The sequence below is a fragment of the Meles meles genome, chromosome 13 (genome assembly GCF_922984935.1).
Source record: "Meles meles chromosome 13, mMelMel3.1 paternal haplotype, whole genome shotgun sequence".
NCBI classification, from domain to species: domain Eukaryota; kingdom Metazoa; phylum Chordata; class Mammalia; order Carnivora; family Mustelidae; genus Meles; species Meles meles.
The window spans coordinates 21,870,944-21,888,711 of record NC_060078.1 but is presented as its reverse complement, the minus strand read 5'-3'; the positions used below and the strand labels follow the sequence as shown (position 1 = coordinate 21,888,711).

The window sequence follows — 17,768 nt, the reverse complement described above, 5'->3', positions numbered from 1 at the left end:
TCCAGAATCGGGGTACTATTTTTATGCTTCTCCCTGTGTTCACAGATGTACTTTGGGGGAACAAAGGCAGAGACCAGAGCGTGTATCATCCTTACTACTAAATTTTAGGGTCAGCTAACATTTGTCGCACTTGAAGAATAAATGGTTTAAAAATATATCCTTTATTGTTTGGGAAAATGTCCAGTTGTTGACTTGGAAATCAGGGGAACTAGATTTCTGAACACTTGATGAGGTCACCGGGCATTTGCTGGGGTCTTCCCTGTTTCCGTGTGCAGGCTGCTCAGAGGCATTTGAACAGACAGTGCCGAGCTAGGTGCGCAGGGGAGGAGGGGCTCTCCCTCTCGCCCCTGACCCGCAGCCGCCCATGTCTCATGGTTAGACACTTTTTTATCTTTTCCTCCAGATACGTGTACATGTCTGGATAAACTCACTTTATGCTAAAAGCAGCACAGTGAACACACTCTTTTGTATTTATCTATTTTTACTTACTGTATCTTGCAAGTTTTTCCTTGCCAATACATGTAGAGAGCTCTCTGCTTCCCTTTCTAAAAGGCTGGTTCATATTTGGTTCTGGGGATACGCCAGTGCCTTCTTACCCCACAGCTTCACTTTCCATAGTGTCAGCCCAGTCAGGAGGCAGGTGACCCTCCTGCCTTACCCTCAGAAGAGCAGTAGAAGCCTGATGACATGTCACAGTGCCTCTGTCATTCCCCCCACTTCATCTCCTCACATAGGCATCGTATCATGTCACATCATCACAAGGAGGGCAAGTACAGCCTGGTAGAATATTTTGAGAGTGTTGGGGAGGAAGACCTTTCTCTGCCCTTTAAGTCCTTAGCTGGACTAAGAATCAGATTGAAATGAGACAGATTAACAGGAGGAAATCAAATCTAATAGCACATGTATGGGGACTCCACACAGAAGTGGAAATTCCAAGGACAGTCAGGAACCGGGAAGCTTACCTGAGCTAAAGAGAGGGGCGGGGTGCTGACAGTACAAAGGGAGTCAGACCCTTAGCAGGAAGGTGAGAGGAGAGGTTTAGAAAACAAAGGTTGCCCAATTATGTGGATAAGTTTTGTGGATAAAGAAGAATCTGTAGCAGTAATTCTCTTCCTGATAAAGGCAGGCAGTTGGGGGCAGGGAATAAAGAGCTTTTCCTGAATCTGCTGGGTGTGGATTGCTTTACCTCAAAATACTGTTCCTGCCAAAGTGGCCCATGTGGAGTGGCCTGCCCTGGGTCCCCCACAAGAGAGACCGGGACCACTTCATAGAACTTTTTTAGTATCCTATGTTGTTAAAATTGTCCTATTTTATTATTACTTTGTTAACCTCTTACTGTGCTGGATTTAAAAATTAAACTTTGTCATAGTGTGTATATTTAGGAAAATACATAGTATATTCAGGGTTTGGGGTCATCCTTAGTTTTGGGCACCCACTGGGAGTCTTAGGAGGCATCGCCCGTGGATGCTATATGTCATTTATTTAACTAGTCCCGTGTCAACAGGCCCATTCTGGTTGTCATGCTGCAAGCACAGTGAACGTCTGTGTCCCCACATTTGACACCCGAGCAAGAACACCTTCAGGGTAAACTCTGGAAGTGGACTTTCAGAGTCCAGTGACTGTGCATTTAAATTTTCGGTGATAGTTAACCTTTCTGTTTCCTTCTCTAAAGTTCATTGCAAGTTCTGGTCTGGTAGTGCATCTGGTGGGTTGGTGACTCAGGATCATCCTTGGAACCTGTAAGAAATGGTGTTCATTTCCTCTTGTTGCCGTAACAAATTGACCACAACCTTAGTTGCTTAAGGCAATTCTGAAGGTCTGTGGTCCAAAATAGGTCTCGGTGGGCTGAAATCAAGGTGTCAGCAGGTCTGGTTTCTTGTAAAAGGCCCTAAGGGAGACTGTTTCCTTGCTTTTTCCAGCATTCAGAGGCTGCCTGTGTGTTTTGGCTCATAGCCCCTTCCCTGCCTGAGCAGCATTCCTGCCTGCACCCATGGGTGCACCTTTTCCCTCTGACCCCCTGCCTCCTTTGTATGAAATGCTGGCCTGACATCTGTCCAGCCAGAGAATGGGATGAGTTCCCATCTCAGGATTCTTAACTTAATCATATCTGCAAAGTCCCTTTTGCCGCCTAAGGTAACATCATCACGGGCCTCAGGAATTAGGATGTGGACATCTTTGGGGGTCCATTATTCTGTCTAACCTCATAGTTTCTGGGCTCACGCTAGTAGAAACCAGCCCTCCCATCTTTTTTTAATACAAGGAATTCTGATGTATACCCTTGAGTTGAGAACCATGATATACATTTTATGAAAACAGATCAGCAAGTTCTCAAATAATAGAAATGTTAGGATATTTTTTGAGTTTTTGGTTTACCGAACAGACAGAGGTCTTTTTGTGCCACTGGCTTACATTTTTCCTTCTTGTGCCCCAGACAAAACCTTTAGAAGAAATTGAGGAAGAACGTTTCATTCCCTTTACTTTGTTCCTGTGGCAATATCTCGTATTGGAAGAGCCTGCTGATGGGGACAGAGGCATCCAGAAGTGCCATTTTGATTTTGTGAGGGCAGAGAAGGCTGAATGGAAGGAGGGAGGGACACGTGGCACCCGCCTGGCTCACAGCTGGTCTGGATTGGTTAAGAGGATGAGTTAGTGACCGAGGTCAGGTAGCCTGCCTCCCTGGGCTGCTGCTGGGTTCTTGGCTCCTCACCCTCCAGGTCTGCTGTATCAGAACTTGAACTTGTTTGCCTGTGGGTCTCAGCTCGGGGTGAACATAAGAATCCCTTGGGGACTGTTCAGTATAGCGGTGGAGAGGCTTCACCCACAGGATTCTGATCTGTTTGTGGTGCGGCCTGGGCACCAGCATTTTCTAACCATAAACTTGAAAGGGGATATAAAATGTACAGGCCACCTTTGGATCATAGGAGACCCAGCTGTTTGGAGTCTGTGCAGTCACCCTCTGTTGATGTCGTCTTTGACTGAGTGTTCCAAGATGGCTAAAGATGGCGGAAGCATCAGCTGTGGCCCCCAAGTCTTAGGAAGCTCTGTGTGAGAGAAGGTGACAGGGTCACTCAATGGAGTAAATCCAGTTTTGAAGTCAGGTGTGGTGATGTGCCAGCAGAGGGCACCCGAGGCATACCATGGTGTCAGCATCTGAGGCTGGTCTGTGCCACCCAGAGGTGATGGGCCTAGTGCCTTCTCTGTCCTCTGGCTTCTGGGTTAATTGCCCAGATGCCAGAAAAGTCTCCCAGCCATCACTCCTGCTGACTGATGTTCTTGTGTATAGATTATTGCTTAAGGATTCCCCTGCTGATATCCCCAGATACTGAAGGGTTGCATCTGAAAGACAAAGACAGTGTTTCCTCTTAAACGATTATTCTTGAAGCCTCATAAATCCTCAGTTCTCTGAAGCTTTCCTATTTATGGAAAAGAAAGGCAGCTTGCTCCAACAGCCGCCCCTCTTGTTCTAGAAACAATAATACTCCAAGGGCCCAATCTAGTGCTTCCTGTAGAGCTAGTGAAAAATTCTGCAGGCTTGCATATTTGGGATGAAATAATTTAAATCATTTATATTAAACGTGTACTTTGTAAATATTTTCCCAGCTTGCCTTCAATTAAAGAGATTTTGCATCTGGATTAGACAGCAGGGTTTCTGGTTATATTGAAAACAACTGAGGGATTTAGTGTTTAGTGCACATAATAGTGTTTAATAACTTAGCGTTTTTGGTATTTTTATTTGAATTTCTGAGGTAAGGATATTCAAGAGCTTTTATAGTTTCTGTAATGATGTTGTCTTGGAAATCACTGAATTCCTACCATCAAAAGTCATTATTTGCTAGAACACCAGACCTTCATAGAGGTGCTTAAAACTGAAACTAATTGGATGGACTTTGGAGTCGAAGTAGGGTCACTTTGTGGGAAAGAAGTGATCAGTGTGGAATTCTCCTTCTTCCTTCCTTCTTGAAAGAATTTGGAGTGGGCTAATAATACAGAGCAGCAACCTGTGGGACTCTCTCTTAAACATGATTGGGACCACTCTTGAGTTCCTAGCTATTTTTCAGAAAAGAGAGGTAGATGGAGAGTTTACTTTTCCCAAGTTCATTGGCTGAGATGAGGGAAAAGGAAGGAAGCAAGAAGATGGGCTGATACTGAATTGTATATTGATATTATTTTGGTGACTTCACATATTCTGTCAGAAGTGGGGACAGGTTTTACCATTCACTGGAATGGTGCTGGGAGGTACCCCAAAGTCCGGTACAGAGTCCCCTCAGGAGGGCAGGGCTGGTGAAAGCTCCAGGGAACTTGGCACAGGATATTCTAGAGCCTTGAGCGAATCCAAGAGGCTCAATGGCTTCCAGTGTCTCACGCTGGGACTAATCAGCTCTGAGCTAGGAAACCAGTATTGTCGCTGCATCCTTATCACACGGGGCGGTGCCTGAGGAACCTCAGAGAGGCTGTGCCTGGATCAGGAAAATAGTCTCACAGACACACCAGAAGTTCGACCTGACATACTCCTCTAAAGTTGTTTACTGGGTCTGTTCATATTTTCATAAACAGAATTCTGACTTACCAAGTGGGTTCCAGTGCAGCAGTCTTCGCCGGTGTGCTGGCTGGCGTGACAGGCTCCCTCTGTGTCTGGAGCAGAGCTGGTGCCTCCCTGAGGGGAGCCCAGGGCTGAGTCGGGCCCCCTGAGTGGGCGTGAAGATACCTAACCTCCCAGTGCAATGGCACTTCTTACATTTTCTTGTAAATGCAGTTTGTGGGGGGACTGGGGTGCATGGGGTAGCCTTGAAGTCCGGATCCCCTTGCACGTGGGAGAGGGAGCGTGATTCTTTGCGACACGGGAGCATGACTGCAGTGTTCTTAGCTCAGGTGTGAGTGTGACCACACGAAACACGGCTGAATGGAGACTTCTGGCCTTTCAGATTCTGAGAAAATGGCCCAGTACCTGGAGGAGGAGCGCCACATGCGGGAGGAGAATCTGCGGCTGCAGAGGAAGCTGCAGCGAGAGATGGAGCGGAGGGAAGCCCTGTGCCGGCAGCTCTCCGAGAGCGAGTCCAGCCTGGAAATGGATGACGAAAGGTGTGCGTGTGTCTTACGGGCCTCGTGAGGAAGCCAGACCAAACCAGGCTCCAGGGCGTCTCCCTTCACATCCTGTCAGATGCAGAAGGAGGCGGTGCCCTCGCTTCTGCATGGTGGTGACAGACACCAGCGCGTGAAAGCCGGGGCTGAGCATGGGGAAAGGGAGAAGCTGACCATTTTCCTGAAATACAAAAAGACCGAGAAGTTGCCTTTCCAAAATTACGCGGTCGAGAGAGAAATGGAGGGTTATGTATAGAGAGACGGAGTTTGCCTAGTTGCTGGGTTTGTCTCCTCCTGCCCTGTGTCTGTTTAAAGGACGGGAGCATCTTAGCCCCACATGTGGATGAGCAGGCTTCTGCGGCCGAGGGAGCGCACTGTGCCTGGGTTGAGGGATCAGCAGGAGGCAGGTGGGGGTTGCTGAGAGGCAGAGGCCTTGCCTTAACAACTTGGAAACTTCTGGGCCTTGTTGCAGCTACTTTAAAAAACTAAAACCAGTGCGTCCCCGTATCTGCTCAAGGGTATGTGTCAAGCCCTCTCATTGCCCCACCAAGAAATGGGCTGAAGTAAGAGGGTCATCTGTGGTTGACTAGAGGAAATGGCCCCAGCATTTGTCTCATCCACAGTCTTCCCCCACCGCCGCCCCCAACTCCCACAGACCCCTCGTACTTGGGAGTGAGGCGATTGTTAGAATCAGCAGCAAATCCAACTTGAAGAAACTAAAATTATTTAATCATCAGAGAAACCCAGCATTTGGGAAATTGGGCTTTCTCTGAACCAGATCATTTCTGCAGGGAAATTCTGTGTTCTGGATCAGGGTTGCCTTAGCCTTATGTGTCGGTGTCAGAGTGAGGGGTGAGACTGAGCCTCCTTGAGCGTTCCCTCCAACAGGACTGGGCAGTCGGTGTCTGAGAGCAGAGTCTGCATATGACCGTGATGAATCATCTTTACTGTCGACACCAAAACACATCAAAATCACTTCCTTTCTCTTCCCATGGATAGCTCTAGAGAGTTATTAACAAAGCTTTTGATCAACTTGCTATAGACAATGGTATTATCATTTTAAGAAAAACCTGAGATTTTTCTATAATGAAGGTCTATATTTTTTATAATAAAAAATGTATAAAAACAGAATAATGGGTTATATTTAAAATATCTGTGTGCTTCCTCATTTGGAAAGGTGATTCTTTCTCAAAAGTTTATATCATAAAACTGTTATCCTCACCTTGAATTTCATTGATTTCTTTCTGACAGTGGTCGCTTCTCTCTGAAACCCTTGGCCTCTGACAGCTATTTGACGAAAAACATAAGCTTGAATATCAGATAACTATTTTATTAACTACCTTCAGACACAGAGAGGACCAGTTATTAGCACTACACAATGCCCTGTACTTGGTATTGAAGGACACACTCTGAGGGACAGTATCTTCCAGCCGTGGTGAGAATGCTGAAGCTACTTCAGGCCTCCAGATAGATAGATCCATAGATGTTTTCCAGAACTGGTGTCAACTCCAGAAGATTTGCCTTATCTTCCATAGGTCACATTATCCCAGCTAGAGTACTGCTGCCCAATCAAGACTTCCCCTCTCCCTATTAGGAATGATGATGTCGCCTTAGGGAGAAAGAAGATAGTTGGAAACTTAAGTTGTCTAAAATGTGTTTATTTCTTAAAGAGCAAGAGGTGGTCTTCGCTGCCTTGGGACGTGGGTAGAGTCAGTACCCGAGGCCGCTGTGGTGGGCTGTTGGAGAGGGCAGGCAGAGGTGGCAGGGGGCTTTCTGGCTGACAGCTTTGTGGCAGGTTGGGAGCCTGGTTTTCTGTGAGCCAAACTGCCCAGCACAGAAGTAGCCGTGTTAACGTTCTTCTTGCAAACTGACGGAGGACCGTCGGGGCTGTGATCCTCCTCGGGACAGAACGGCCCGCATGCGTGGCGCTTCCTTTGGCTGCAAGGCCTGTGGAGGATAGCTGATGGGGAAGTCTCCCAAGCAGAGATTTCTGCTTGTCAGCGTTCTGTGCTCATTCACAGAGTGAAGGCTGACATTTCTGTCCATCAGGCCTGAGGCTCCTCAGGTCTGGTGTGACTTCTACGTCCAGGAAGAAGTCCAAACCGGCGTAGCGTGGCCAAGTGCGACTCCCGTAGGTGTGGGGTGCTGGGTCTTTCACTGTTCTCGTGTGTGGCTGTTCGCTAAGCCAGGCTTACCTTGTAAACGATTGACTTCCAGTTTGCAGGAATACCGTGACCTTTAAGCTTTAATTTTTAATTTTAATTTTGGGGATTTGTTTTTAATTCTTTAATTAATTTATTTTTTCCCATTACCTGTAAGCTTTAATTTGATGACCTAAATCTCAGAGGGCTTGAGTGGGTTTGCGGCTCAAATACAGTTTACATGTAGCCATCAAAACATGGATATGCAGTGGAGATAGATTTCTACGTAGCTGTCGTGTGATGAAGAAAAGCCCAGCCCTCTCTGTTGCATGACACAGTTCTGTTAGTAGGCCTTCCCCTGGAGCTAGGACATTCCACATTTCCCTAACCGGTACCCCTGGGGAGAGGGGCTTGCCAAGCAGTGGAGCTTTGTGACCCGGGAGTCTGCTTTATACTTGTCTCCTAGCTTATAGTATCACTCTCCAAATACCCTGGGGTTTGACCTCAGGATTTGAACCCTGAACATCATCTCATAGGAGCTCCCTTAAGAACCACTGAAATGCACGCAACTCTGATACTTCCCCCCTTTCCTCTTAGGTATTTTAATGAGATGTCTGCCCAAGGATTAAGACCTCGCACTGTGTCCAGCCCGATCCCTTACACACCGTCTCCGAGTTCAAGCAGGCCCATATCACCCGGTGAGTACACCGTCTCAGTTACCCTCTGAGTGATCTCTGGTACATTTAATAGGCCTCCCCAAATATGTTCCCTTTTAGCATATAAAAATCTTGTAAGCAGAGGAAGAACAGTCATGTGTTTTTCAGAAACATCAAAAACAAATCACCATCAAGCCTGAGTTTTAGCCTGAAATTTTTAGGCATAAATGTTACAGTGCCAGCTGGTGTTTTTAACTTTTTGTTGTTGTTGAAAAGGAATTTAACTCCAAAGATTCTTTTTAAAAAGACTGTCTTTGACTGATTTTAAGTTCCAGTGGATTGACAAAGCCTTGGACAGGTGTCTGAGATGGATCATAACCCATCTCCTGTGGGTTCTGTTACTATGTTCTCTGTACATCATTTCATTTTTGCTGTCAGAATAATTAATGTAGGCATCATCTTCCCTATGTTAACACTGAGGAAGCAGTGATTCAGAAGTTCAGTGGCTCTGGTCACAGGTCCAGGAGTTGGCAAGGTGAGCCGGTTCTTGCTTCCCAAGCTTGGGTTCTTTGCAGCACAAGCTGCCCCCTGACATTCTTGGTGACTGGTGAGCAGAACTGGGGCCTAGTAGGCAGACCCCGCAAGAAGGAGCTGGCCTCGCTTTTGGCTTTGCTCCTGCATCTGGCTTTGCTCTTCAAGCCTTTCCCTCAAAGGCGTGCTTGTCTTCATCTGACCCTGAAAGCTCCCCCCCCCCCCCAGGGTCTCTGGCTCAGAACCAGCACAGCATGGGGCTTTCAGGCCAGGAGGGCAAGTAAATGATCCAGCAAGGAAGAAAGAGGAAGCAGGGGCGGGGGACTGGCGAGCAGAGTGGAGGGAGGAAAGAAAAGGTAGCAAGCCAAAGGATCGCATCTTGTGACTGAAGGGACAAGTCTGAGTTTCTTGTGCTTGCTGGTAAACAGATTTTAAACAGAGCTGGCGAGAGAGAGAGAGAGAGAGAGAGAGAGTTTCACAGCACAGTAAAGCGAGGTGCCTGCTTGGAGCGATGGCGGCAGGAAAGGCTCTGTGGGTTTGGAGAGTAGAACAGCTGCGTGTTGGGGACCCTCTCACTTGCGCTGTTGGAACTGTGGAAAGCGTGGAAGACCCTTCAGGGGGCCAAGGGAAATGCCGCAGCAGTACACGTTGCCACAGACACACCGAGATTAGGCTCCTGCTCGGTGCTATGCTGCTGTGACGTTTCTTTCTTTTTTTCTAAGAGGAGAAATCAAAAGACAGCCCAGCACAAAGCAGGGCAACTTCTGTCCAGTTCGGGTAGGGTAAAGAGGAGCTGTTTGCAAACCAAAAGGGCTTCGTACCCTGGATCAGTACATTATCATCTCCCCTTGTTCTTGCCCCAAGGATGCTCTGACATCTGTGTCTCCTGCTCTCTGGTGGCCTTTAAATCTCTCTGAAAGCTCCCTTTCCCTGCTGCCTCAGTTTCCCCCAAATAGCACTCAGGGTCCATTACCGTGATAAAGGTCTTCTTGGCCTTCTGAATTATTGATGTAAAGGAAGGCATGCATTAGGAAGAAGCAATATGGAGATGATGGTACTGATTCGTATTCAGTATAATTTATTTAGTCTTGTTTGATTTCTCTAAACCTAAAGAGGTCCTTAGAGGCATCTTTTTTCCAATTCATTAAGTCTAATGTTGAGGTCTTTGAATAGAGAAAAAGCAAAAGTCAGACCCTGGTTGGGAATATTAACTTCTGTTGTTACAGGTATTCTACAAAAATATCTTACTCCGTGTACATAATTTGAACTCTCACTGTCCCTGTCCCTGTATCGGGGACTTGCCTATTAGACGACCTGTTTGCTTTTCCTTAAACTAAGAAATAAGTAACACCTAGATTTCTTTTTTTTTTTCTTTCAGCCAGCCTAAGCGAGAAGAACATTTGTGTCTTAATTTTAAGTTCTATAATATCATCAAAGTAGATTTTATCTCTTATTTGGCAGTAGAATTACTCCTAATCTAGTCCCTTGTAGTCCTATACATAGTACATGAGCAAAACCTGAATTTTCAAGTTTGCTTTTCAATTCAGTTTTTATTGGAAGAAGTGCTCAGTATTAAGAATATCTAATCACTTTCTTAGTGGAATTATGTTGTGTGTGTATATATATATATATATTATATATATAGTTTTCATTTCCATTTTAATCATTTTGGCTTGTTTCTTCCCTTGCCGTTTCTAATTAAAATTGGCAGTCTTGCATTTCATCAAGTTGTTGAAATACTTTAAGTTCTCCTTCAGTTGAATTGAAAGATATATTTCCAAGAACTTATCAAAGATCCTCCTCTTAATAATGTGTGGACTTACATGTGTGGATTACACACAGGGAGAGAGTTACTTATCAACAGTTACCTTTCAGGTTTTCCATTGTTTTAAGCAGCCTATTAGCATATTTTGATGCTAATGCTCCCAGTTTGCCTATTTTGATGTACCTCAATCACAGATGGGGAAAAACGAAGTTTGAAAAAGGGTCTGCACCCCACTAGCCACATCCGAGTGTACCCACTGCCCAGATCTTGGTTTCTAATTCCCTTCTCCAGTGAAGAGAACTGGGAACTCCTTGGAGAAATGGCTATTTCTAGGGCGCGGAGCAGGCAGGGGACAGGATGAGCCTGGGAGTTCTGGGAATATTGCAGGGTAAGGCGGTGCTAAGAAAACTGCAAGATGAAGGGATGCGAGAGAGACACAGGGGTGTCTTGCACAGAGGTGCCAACCAAAAGAGCTCCCAAAGGCCAAAGCTGGAGCAATCTGAGCAACAGAAGAAATGATGTTGTGTTAGATTATAACCCAAACAAAAAATAAATATCCGTGAGTTCATACGAATATAAATAAATGATGGAGTAAATAAACAAGGGAGAAGAGACAGATCTCTCCTTTGAAAGAATTCTAGAGAACTTACGTGGATACTCTGCTCTCAAGGAAGTAGAAATAACCCCTCACTCTGTCAGTGTGGGAGGACACAGGGTCTTCCTTCCAAAGAGAAGTGTAGAAAAGGGAAAAAAGAGTAACTTTTTACAGTGGAAAAAGTTGACAGACATGGCCTCAGCCAGGCCATCAGGGTCCACGGCGACAATGGGAGCCCTGTCAGTAGCACGTACCCTCAGTGTGATGAAAATGGCACTTCGCCTCTGTGGACTTCTTCCCAAAAACCCATAACCCTGCCTAACCACATGGAAACATCAGACAGATCGCAACTGAGGGATAGTCTGTCTGCAGAAAACCTGACTGATAACCCCAAATGTGATAAGCTCGTCAGAAACAAGAAAAATTGAGGAACTGCCTCAGCCAAGAGGTACCTAAGGAGGCCTGTGATGAAATATTAAGTGGCATCCAAATGGGATCCTGGAACAAAAAGGGACATTAGGTAAAACTTCAGGAAATCCAGAGAAGTTTGGACCTGAGTTAATAATAACGTAGCAATATTGGTTTATTAGTTGTTTGGGTTTGGGTTTTTTTTAACCATTTTATTTATTTATTTGTCAGAGAGCGCAAGCAGAGGGGGAGCGATAAGGCAGAGGGAAAAGCAGGCTCCCCACTGAGCAGAGAGCCCGATGCGGGACTCAATCCCAGGACCCTGGATCATGACCTGAGCCGAAGGCAGACGCTTACGCAACTGAGCCACCCCGGCGCCCCTCGGTTTATTAATTGTGACGAATGTATTATATTAGCATAAGATGTTAATAATAAGGGAATCTGACTGTGGGCCATACAAGAACTCTCTTTATTACTTTTGCCACTTTTCTGTAAACCTAACACTATTCTAAAATTAAAAGTTTGGGGCGCTTGGGTGGCTTAGTGGGTTAAAGCCTACTATTTCATTTCTAGAACATTCTCAAATGACAACATTTTAGTGACAGGGAACGGGTCAGTCATTGCTGGGGCATAGGGTGAGAGGGAAGGTGTGACACATGGAAGGACTGACACGGGGGTTCTTTTTGTGTGTGTGGTGATGGAGCAGTTTTGTGGCTGGTTGTGATGAGAGTTACTCCAATCTACCCATGTGATCAGATTACTTTGGGCTGTGTACACACGTGCACATGGGAAGACTGTAAACACTGATGAGGTCCACCTAGAGCCTGTGCCTTCCTCACCGTCGGGGACCTGTGTCCGTCTCCTTGGGTTGACACTGTGCTGTGCTTCTGGAAGAACTCTTTGGTGGAACCTGTAGTGTGTTTGCAATTTCATGCGAGTGGTGAATGATTTCAAAATGAAAAGTTGTAATTGAAAAAAAATCTCAATAGTTTAAGAAGAGATTCAAAGAAGAGAGAGAGCTACCAGCTTAGAGCACTTTTGAGATGGGCCGTAAAGGAGCTTCATGAGCCAAAGCTTAATGAGGCCATCGTTGGCCAGGCACTCTGAGCATTTTGTGACATTTACTCATTTCATCCCCACAGCAACCTTGTGAGGCCACTTCAGTAATCTCATTTTACAGTTGATGGATCTGAAGTCCACTGTGACTCAGTACCAAGTCGCAGAGCTAGAGCTAATATGGCTGTTGGCTCTAGGGTCTAGGCTGTTTGCCTCTTCAGAGGCTGATTGAGGTCCTGATTGACAGGGGAGAAAGTACAGAGAAGCCACTCCAGGCAAAGGGCATGGTATGAACTGAAGTAGAGGTCAGAATCAAGAGTGGTAGGGGTCACTGTGGTTCTTAACCACGGGCTGCCCTGAAGCCCTGCTCCAGTAGATTCTGATATCATTTGATTTGGGCCTGAGTGAGGGCTTTGAGTGAGGTTGTGTTACGAACCACTGACCTACAATATAAGAGATAGTTGGGAGCTAAGTGCAGAGGCCTTTGTAATAGCCAGAGAAGAGAATTTTTTTTTCCTTCAGATTGGGTTGACAGTAGGTAGTCTTTGAAGATTCTTGATTCATGTTTAACATACCAGTAGTTAACCTTGTAATACAAAATAGGCTGCATCTTTTTTTATTATCATGAACTTCTCTGTCTTGGGATAAGAATCCACTTTCATACCCTTTCTCTTAAATTTCATGACTTTCATAAGAAACAGAATTAGGGTTGTATTCCTCAGAGCTATATTGATAAAACCTCTTCTTTCCTTCTCCAGCTGAATGAAGTGCTTGTGGTCAAAACAAACACAGCCACTTAGTTGCACTTAGATTTTACTAAGACTTTACTCCAAACCTTCATTTTGTAAATGGGAACCCCACAACCACAATTGGAATGGAAACATGCCAAATAGAAAGCACTATTTGATAGTCAAATCAAGAAATGAAATAAATTCTTGACTTTAGATGTTGTGGGCACAAATTCTGGGACATGGCACATAAAGGTAGGCTTGGTGGCTGCATGTTTCAGCCATGGAAGCCAAAAGAAAAGTATCCTTAACAGCTTAAAGAACTGTGCTCATTACTTCAAGTGCCCTCCTTAATGCCTGTTTTCCCATTCCCCCACTCACCTCTGCTCCAGCAGCCCTCAGTTTGTTTCCTATAGTTAGAGTCTCTTACGGTTTGTCTCCTTCTCTGTTTTCATCTTATTTTTCCTTCCCTTCCCCTATGTTCATCTGTTTTGCTTCTCAAATTCCACATATGCATGAAATCATGGTATTTGTCTTTTGTGGACTGGTTTATTTCACTTAGCATGATGCCCTCTAGTTCCATCCATGTTGTTGCAAAAGGCAAGATTTCATTCTTTTTGATGGCTTAGTAATATTCGTGTGTGTGTGTGTGTGTGTGTGTACACACACCACATCTTTTTATCTATTCATTTGTTAATGGACATCTGGGGTCTTTCCATAGTTTGACTATTGTTGATAATGCTGCTATGAACATTTGGGTGCCTGTACACCTTCAAATCACCATGTTTGTATCTGTTGGATAAATACCTAGTAGTAGGGTTGCTGGGCCGTAGCGTAGCTCTATTTTTAACTTCTTGAGGAACCTCCATACTGCTTTCCAGAGTACATTCCCAGTTTGCATTCCCAGGAACAGTGTTAGAGGGTTTTCCCTTTCTCCATATTCTCGCCAATGTCCATTGTTTCCTGAGTTGTCAGTTTTAGCCATTCTGACCAGTGTGGTGTGGTATCTCATTGTAGTTTTGATTTTTATCTCCCTGATTCCGAGTGATGTTGAGCTTTTTTTCATGTGTCTGCTGGCCATTTGTATGTCTTCTTTGGAAAAATGTCTGTTCATGTCTTCTGCCCATTTCTTGACTGGATTTTTGGGGGTTTTTTTGGGTGTTGAGTTCAATTTAGGTGGTTTATGCATCTTGGCTATTGTGGATTATGTTGGCATGATGTTGAGCATCTTTTCTAATGCCTGTTGACTATTTGTAGGTCTTCGGAGAGATGTCTATTCAAGTCCTTTGCCCATTTTTTAATTGGGTTATTTGTTATTGAACTGCAGGAGGAGTTCCTTAAATATTTTGAATACTAATCCCTTATCTGATTGTATGGTTTGTAAATATTTTCTCATATTCCCTGGGTTACCTTTTGTTGATTATTTCCCTTGCTATGGAAGCTTTCGAGTTTGACAGAGTTCCATTTGTCTATTTTCTGCTTTTGTGACTGTGCATTTGGTGTCACATTGAAAAACCATTGCTAAGACCAATGTCATGAAACTTTTCCTCTGTGTTTTCTTCTAAGAGCTTATAGTTGTAGGTCTTACATTTGAGTCTTTAATCCATTTGAGTTGATTTTGGATAGGGTATAAGACGGGGGTCCAGTTTCATTCTTTTTGCATGTGGATCTCCACTTTGCTCATTACTGTTTGTTGAAGAGGCTGTCCTTTCCCCATTATGTATTCTTGGCACTTTTGTTGAAGATTACTTGACTGTTTATGTGTGGACCTATTTCTGGGCTCTCTGTTTTGTTCTAGGACTTGACTTTTAAATCCCCTTTTATCCAGGAGACCATTTGGTGAGCTCGCCAGTCTTATCTGTGTTCATTTTTGTTGGTGACTGAGAACTTCTGCATTTTAAAGTCTTCTGGATAGTTGAAGACACCAGAGAATGGAGTTTGACATCATACTTGTCATGGTTATATTTCAGGTCTATCATACGCAAGTCACACAGTTGGTTTCACGCCACCAACTTCACTGACTAGAGCCGGCATGTCTTACTACAATTCCCCGGGTCTTCATGTGCAGCATATGGGAGCATCCCATGGCATCACAGTAAGTATCCAGAGGGGAGGAAGCCACACTTGACTCTGGTGGTGGTGGCAGCAGCAGCTCCTCAAGAGGCCAGGGGTGATGCCCGTAGACCTTGCCCTTTCTTCTCCCTCCCGCCATCAGTTCACCTTCAAGCTATAGAGACTTCCATCAATTTGATACCAAATTCTGGTGTGGAAACTAAAATCCTTCCCAGGAGACAAAACTTTAGCTTCACTTTCTGTGGAAAAATGACGCTTTGTGAAATGTAATTTGAACTCTGACCAGTGCCTTAATTAAACCCCGGCCAGCTCTTTGCCATAACGAATCGTTGCTGGTAGCCACAATGTCTAAAATATTTATTGTCCGCATCTTCACAGTTCACTGATCCTCAGTGTTCTTCTTGAAATTAGCCTTATTTCTGGTTTCACTCAGAATTTTCTCTCCTGGAATTAGAAGGAGGCTTAAGTGTGTTTGGTTCAGACTTCACTCAGGGAGTTTTTTCTTTAGAGCTGGTTAGTAGGTTGACTAATAGAACAGTTAGAAATGTAGCTAACAGCGGTTTGAGAACAGGAGAGAAGTGAGGGTATTTCTGATAATGGAATCTTTAAAAGAAGCCTCTTATTCTACGAAACAGGAGGTATCTGGATTCTGGGTTTTGTTGGTTTGCTGGACTTTAGGTAAAAGACACGCTTGGTTGAGCTGCATCTTTCAGGATGTTGACAACTTACCTGAGTGCTGGGAGGAATCTGGCGACATACAGTGGACAGAAAAGGTTAGAGTGGAGGGGGAGACAGCTGTTTCTTAATTCTAGGACTGCCCCATCAAAGGGCCAAGTCCACCAGTTCGGTCAGTGCACGTTTCGGGGTAATCTCGCATGGCTTTTTCAAAGGTGGAGGTGCAAACTCCACCTTGTCCAAGTTTTCATTAACAGTTTAGAAACCAGGAGGGGTAGACAAGGAGCTCGCTAGTTTCTTGTCTCTGTCGCTCTCCTTTCTCGCCGCCCCCGGGTTATGAGGCTGTTAGAAATGAGCCGCCTGGACCCAGACTGACCTGCTCTTCTGTCCCGTCTACAGAGGCCTTCACCGCGGAGAAGCAACAGTCCTGACAAATTCAAGCGGCCCACGCCGCCTCCGTCTCCCAACACACAGACCCCGGTCCAGCCCCCTCCGCCTCCGCCTCCGCCCCCCATGCAGCCCGCGGCCCCGTCGGCAGCCACCTCGCAACCCGCCCCTTCGCCACATCCGGCGCACCCCTCCTCCCAGCCTTAATGCATGTGCTTAGTACGCATCTCATGTTGGGACTCGTTCAGCGGAGCCGTCTACTCAACGCCAAAGGCTTCCTCCCCTGGCATTTTTGGATCTGACTGATTTGCACTGAGGTTATCTAGGCTTCACTATTAATTGTGTTGTGTTTGTCGGAAGCGCAGCCAGTGTTGTGGGTCTACAACACTAAACAGACGACTTTTTCCATCAGTGTTTTACTTGAATCTATATGTACGTCCATTCCCTGGCTGGAACATTTGCTATTCAATATTTGGTAATTCAGCAGCAGTGTGCAATTTTTGCTTGGCCCCAGAGCTTCATTTTCCTGGCTTTTAGGTTTGTAAAATAAAAAGGGATATCTTTTTTATATTTTTTTCATGAATTTGCAGAAAATTACGGAGCTGTTACCTCTCCTCCCCGTCCCCATTATAATGGTGTTTACCAAACATACCAATAATTCAGCACTACAATTCAGACCTTTGCAAATCTAGCTTTCAGTGTAGAATGGAAAGTTAGATGCATCAGTGCCCAAGACAATATACTCTTTAATAGAGCTTTCTACAGATACACTTTTTATAGGTTACTTTCAGTATCTGTCAACATCCATGTCTCTTGTGAAACAGACTGAAAGTAATGGGTCACATGGCTGTACCTTTTCCACATACACGTGGGATGGATAATTAGTGTATATTAAGGTGTGATTCCTTCCTTACCTTTAGTGTTAACCTACCCAGACGGGCCCTCCAACACGAGTCAATAAGTGTTGTCCTGCCCACCAGTGGTTTTGACGGCGGATTAGAACACACTCTTTAATTTCTGCTGCAGAAAGCAACGTGATTGTAACAAAAACCGCTATTTTCCCCTTTCTGTTCTTCATGTTCCCCTAAAATAGAGTTTGAACAAATATTTTAAAGGTGCAAAATACTATTAGAAAGTACTATTTGAAATGAACATTATAGGAATATCATGGCCTAATGGCCACAGAATCCTTTATTGCTTGGCAGAGAAGACCAGAGGTGAGAGGAAAGGAGCCCCTTAGCCTGAGCGCTCGTGCTGCCCAGTATCAGCAAGTGCGGTGTACAAACAAGTATACTCTGAACACATCATTTCCATTCATTTAGCACAAATAAATCGTTTGGTTTCACTTGGAAGTGGAACACTGTGAGTCACTCTTTTCTTAATACTTGCAACATCTTTATTTTTGCTTTTCAGCAGTAACTGTTTTGTACTTTGGTAGTAAAGTGATTTTTACCACCTGTGTTTGCATATTTATATATGCTGTGGACGAAAATAACTTACTAGAGAATGTATATTTTATGATGAGAATGTGTATCTGTTGGATATAATCAGAGAACTGAAAATTAATTTATCAGTCATTTTTAAGAGTCCATGTTTTGTGACACCCATCTCTAATAGCTAGCTAGCTCTTTATTGAACACACTCCTAAAAATGAACCGTGACATTGTAGATATT

The 17,768-nt window shown here is 44.7% G+C and overlaps 1 protein-coding gene across 1 annotated transcript in view; it reads left to right on the top strand.

The window, feature by feature from the left end:
* Positions 1–17,550, top strand: part of CCDC6 (coiled-coil domain containing 6) — a 102,678-nt gene extending 85,128 nt beyond the window's left edge. Inside the window, exons 6-9 of the mRNA XM_046026856.1 lie at positions 4,923–5,079; positions 7,818–7,918; positions 14,930–15,054; positions 16,107–17,550. Of these exons, the coding sequence (XP_045882812.1) occupies positions 4,923–5,079; positions 7,818–7,918; positions 14,930–15,054; positions 16,107–16,301 (578 nt within the window). The 3' untranslated portion in view covers positions 16,302–17,550. The remainder of the gene's footprint in view (positions 1–4,922; positions 5,080–7,817; positions 7,919–14,929; positions 15,055–16,106) is intronic.
* Positions 17,551–17,768: the final 218 nt, after the last annotated feature.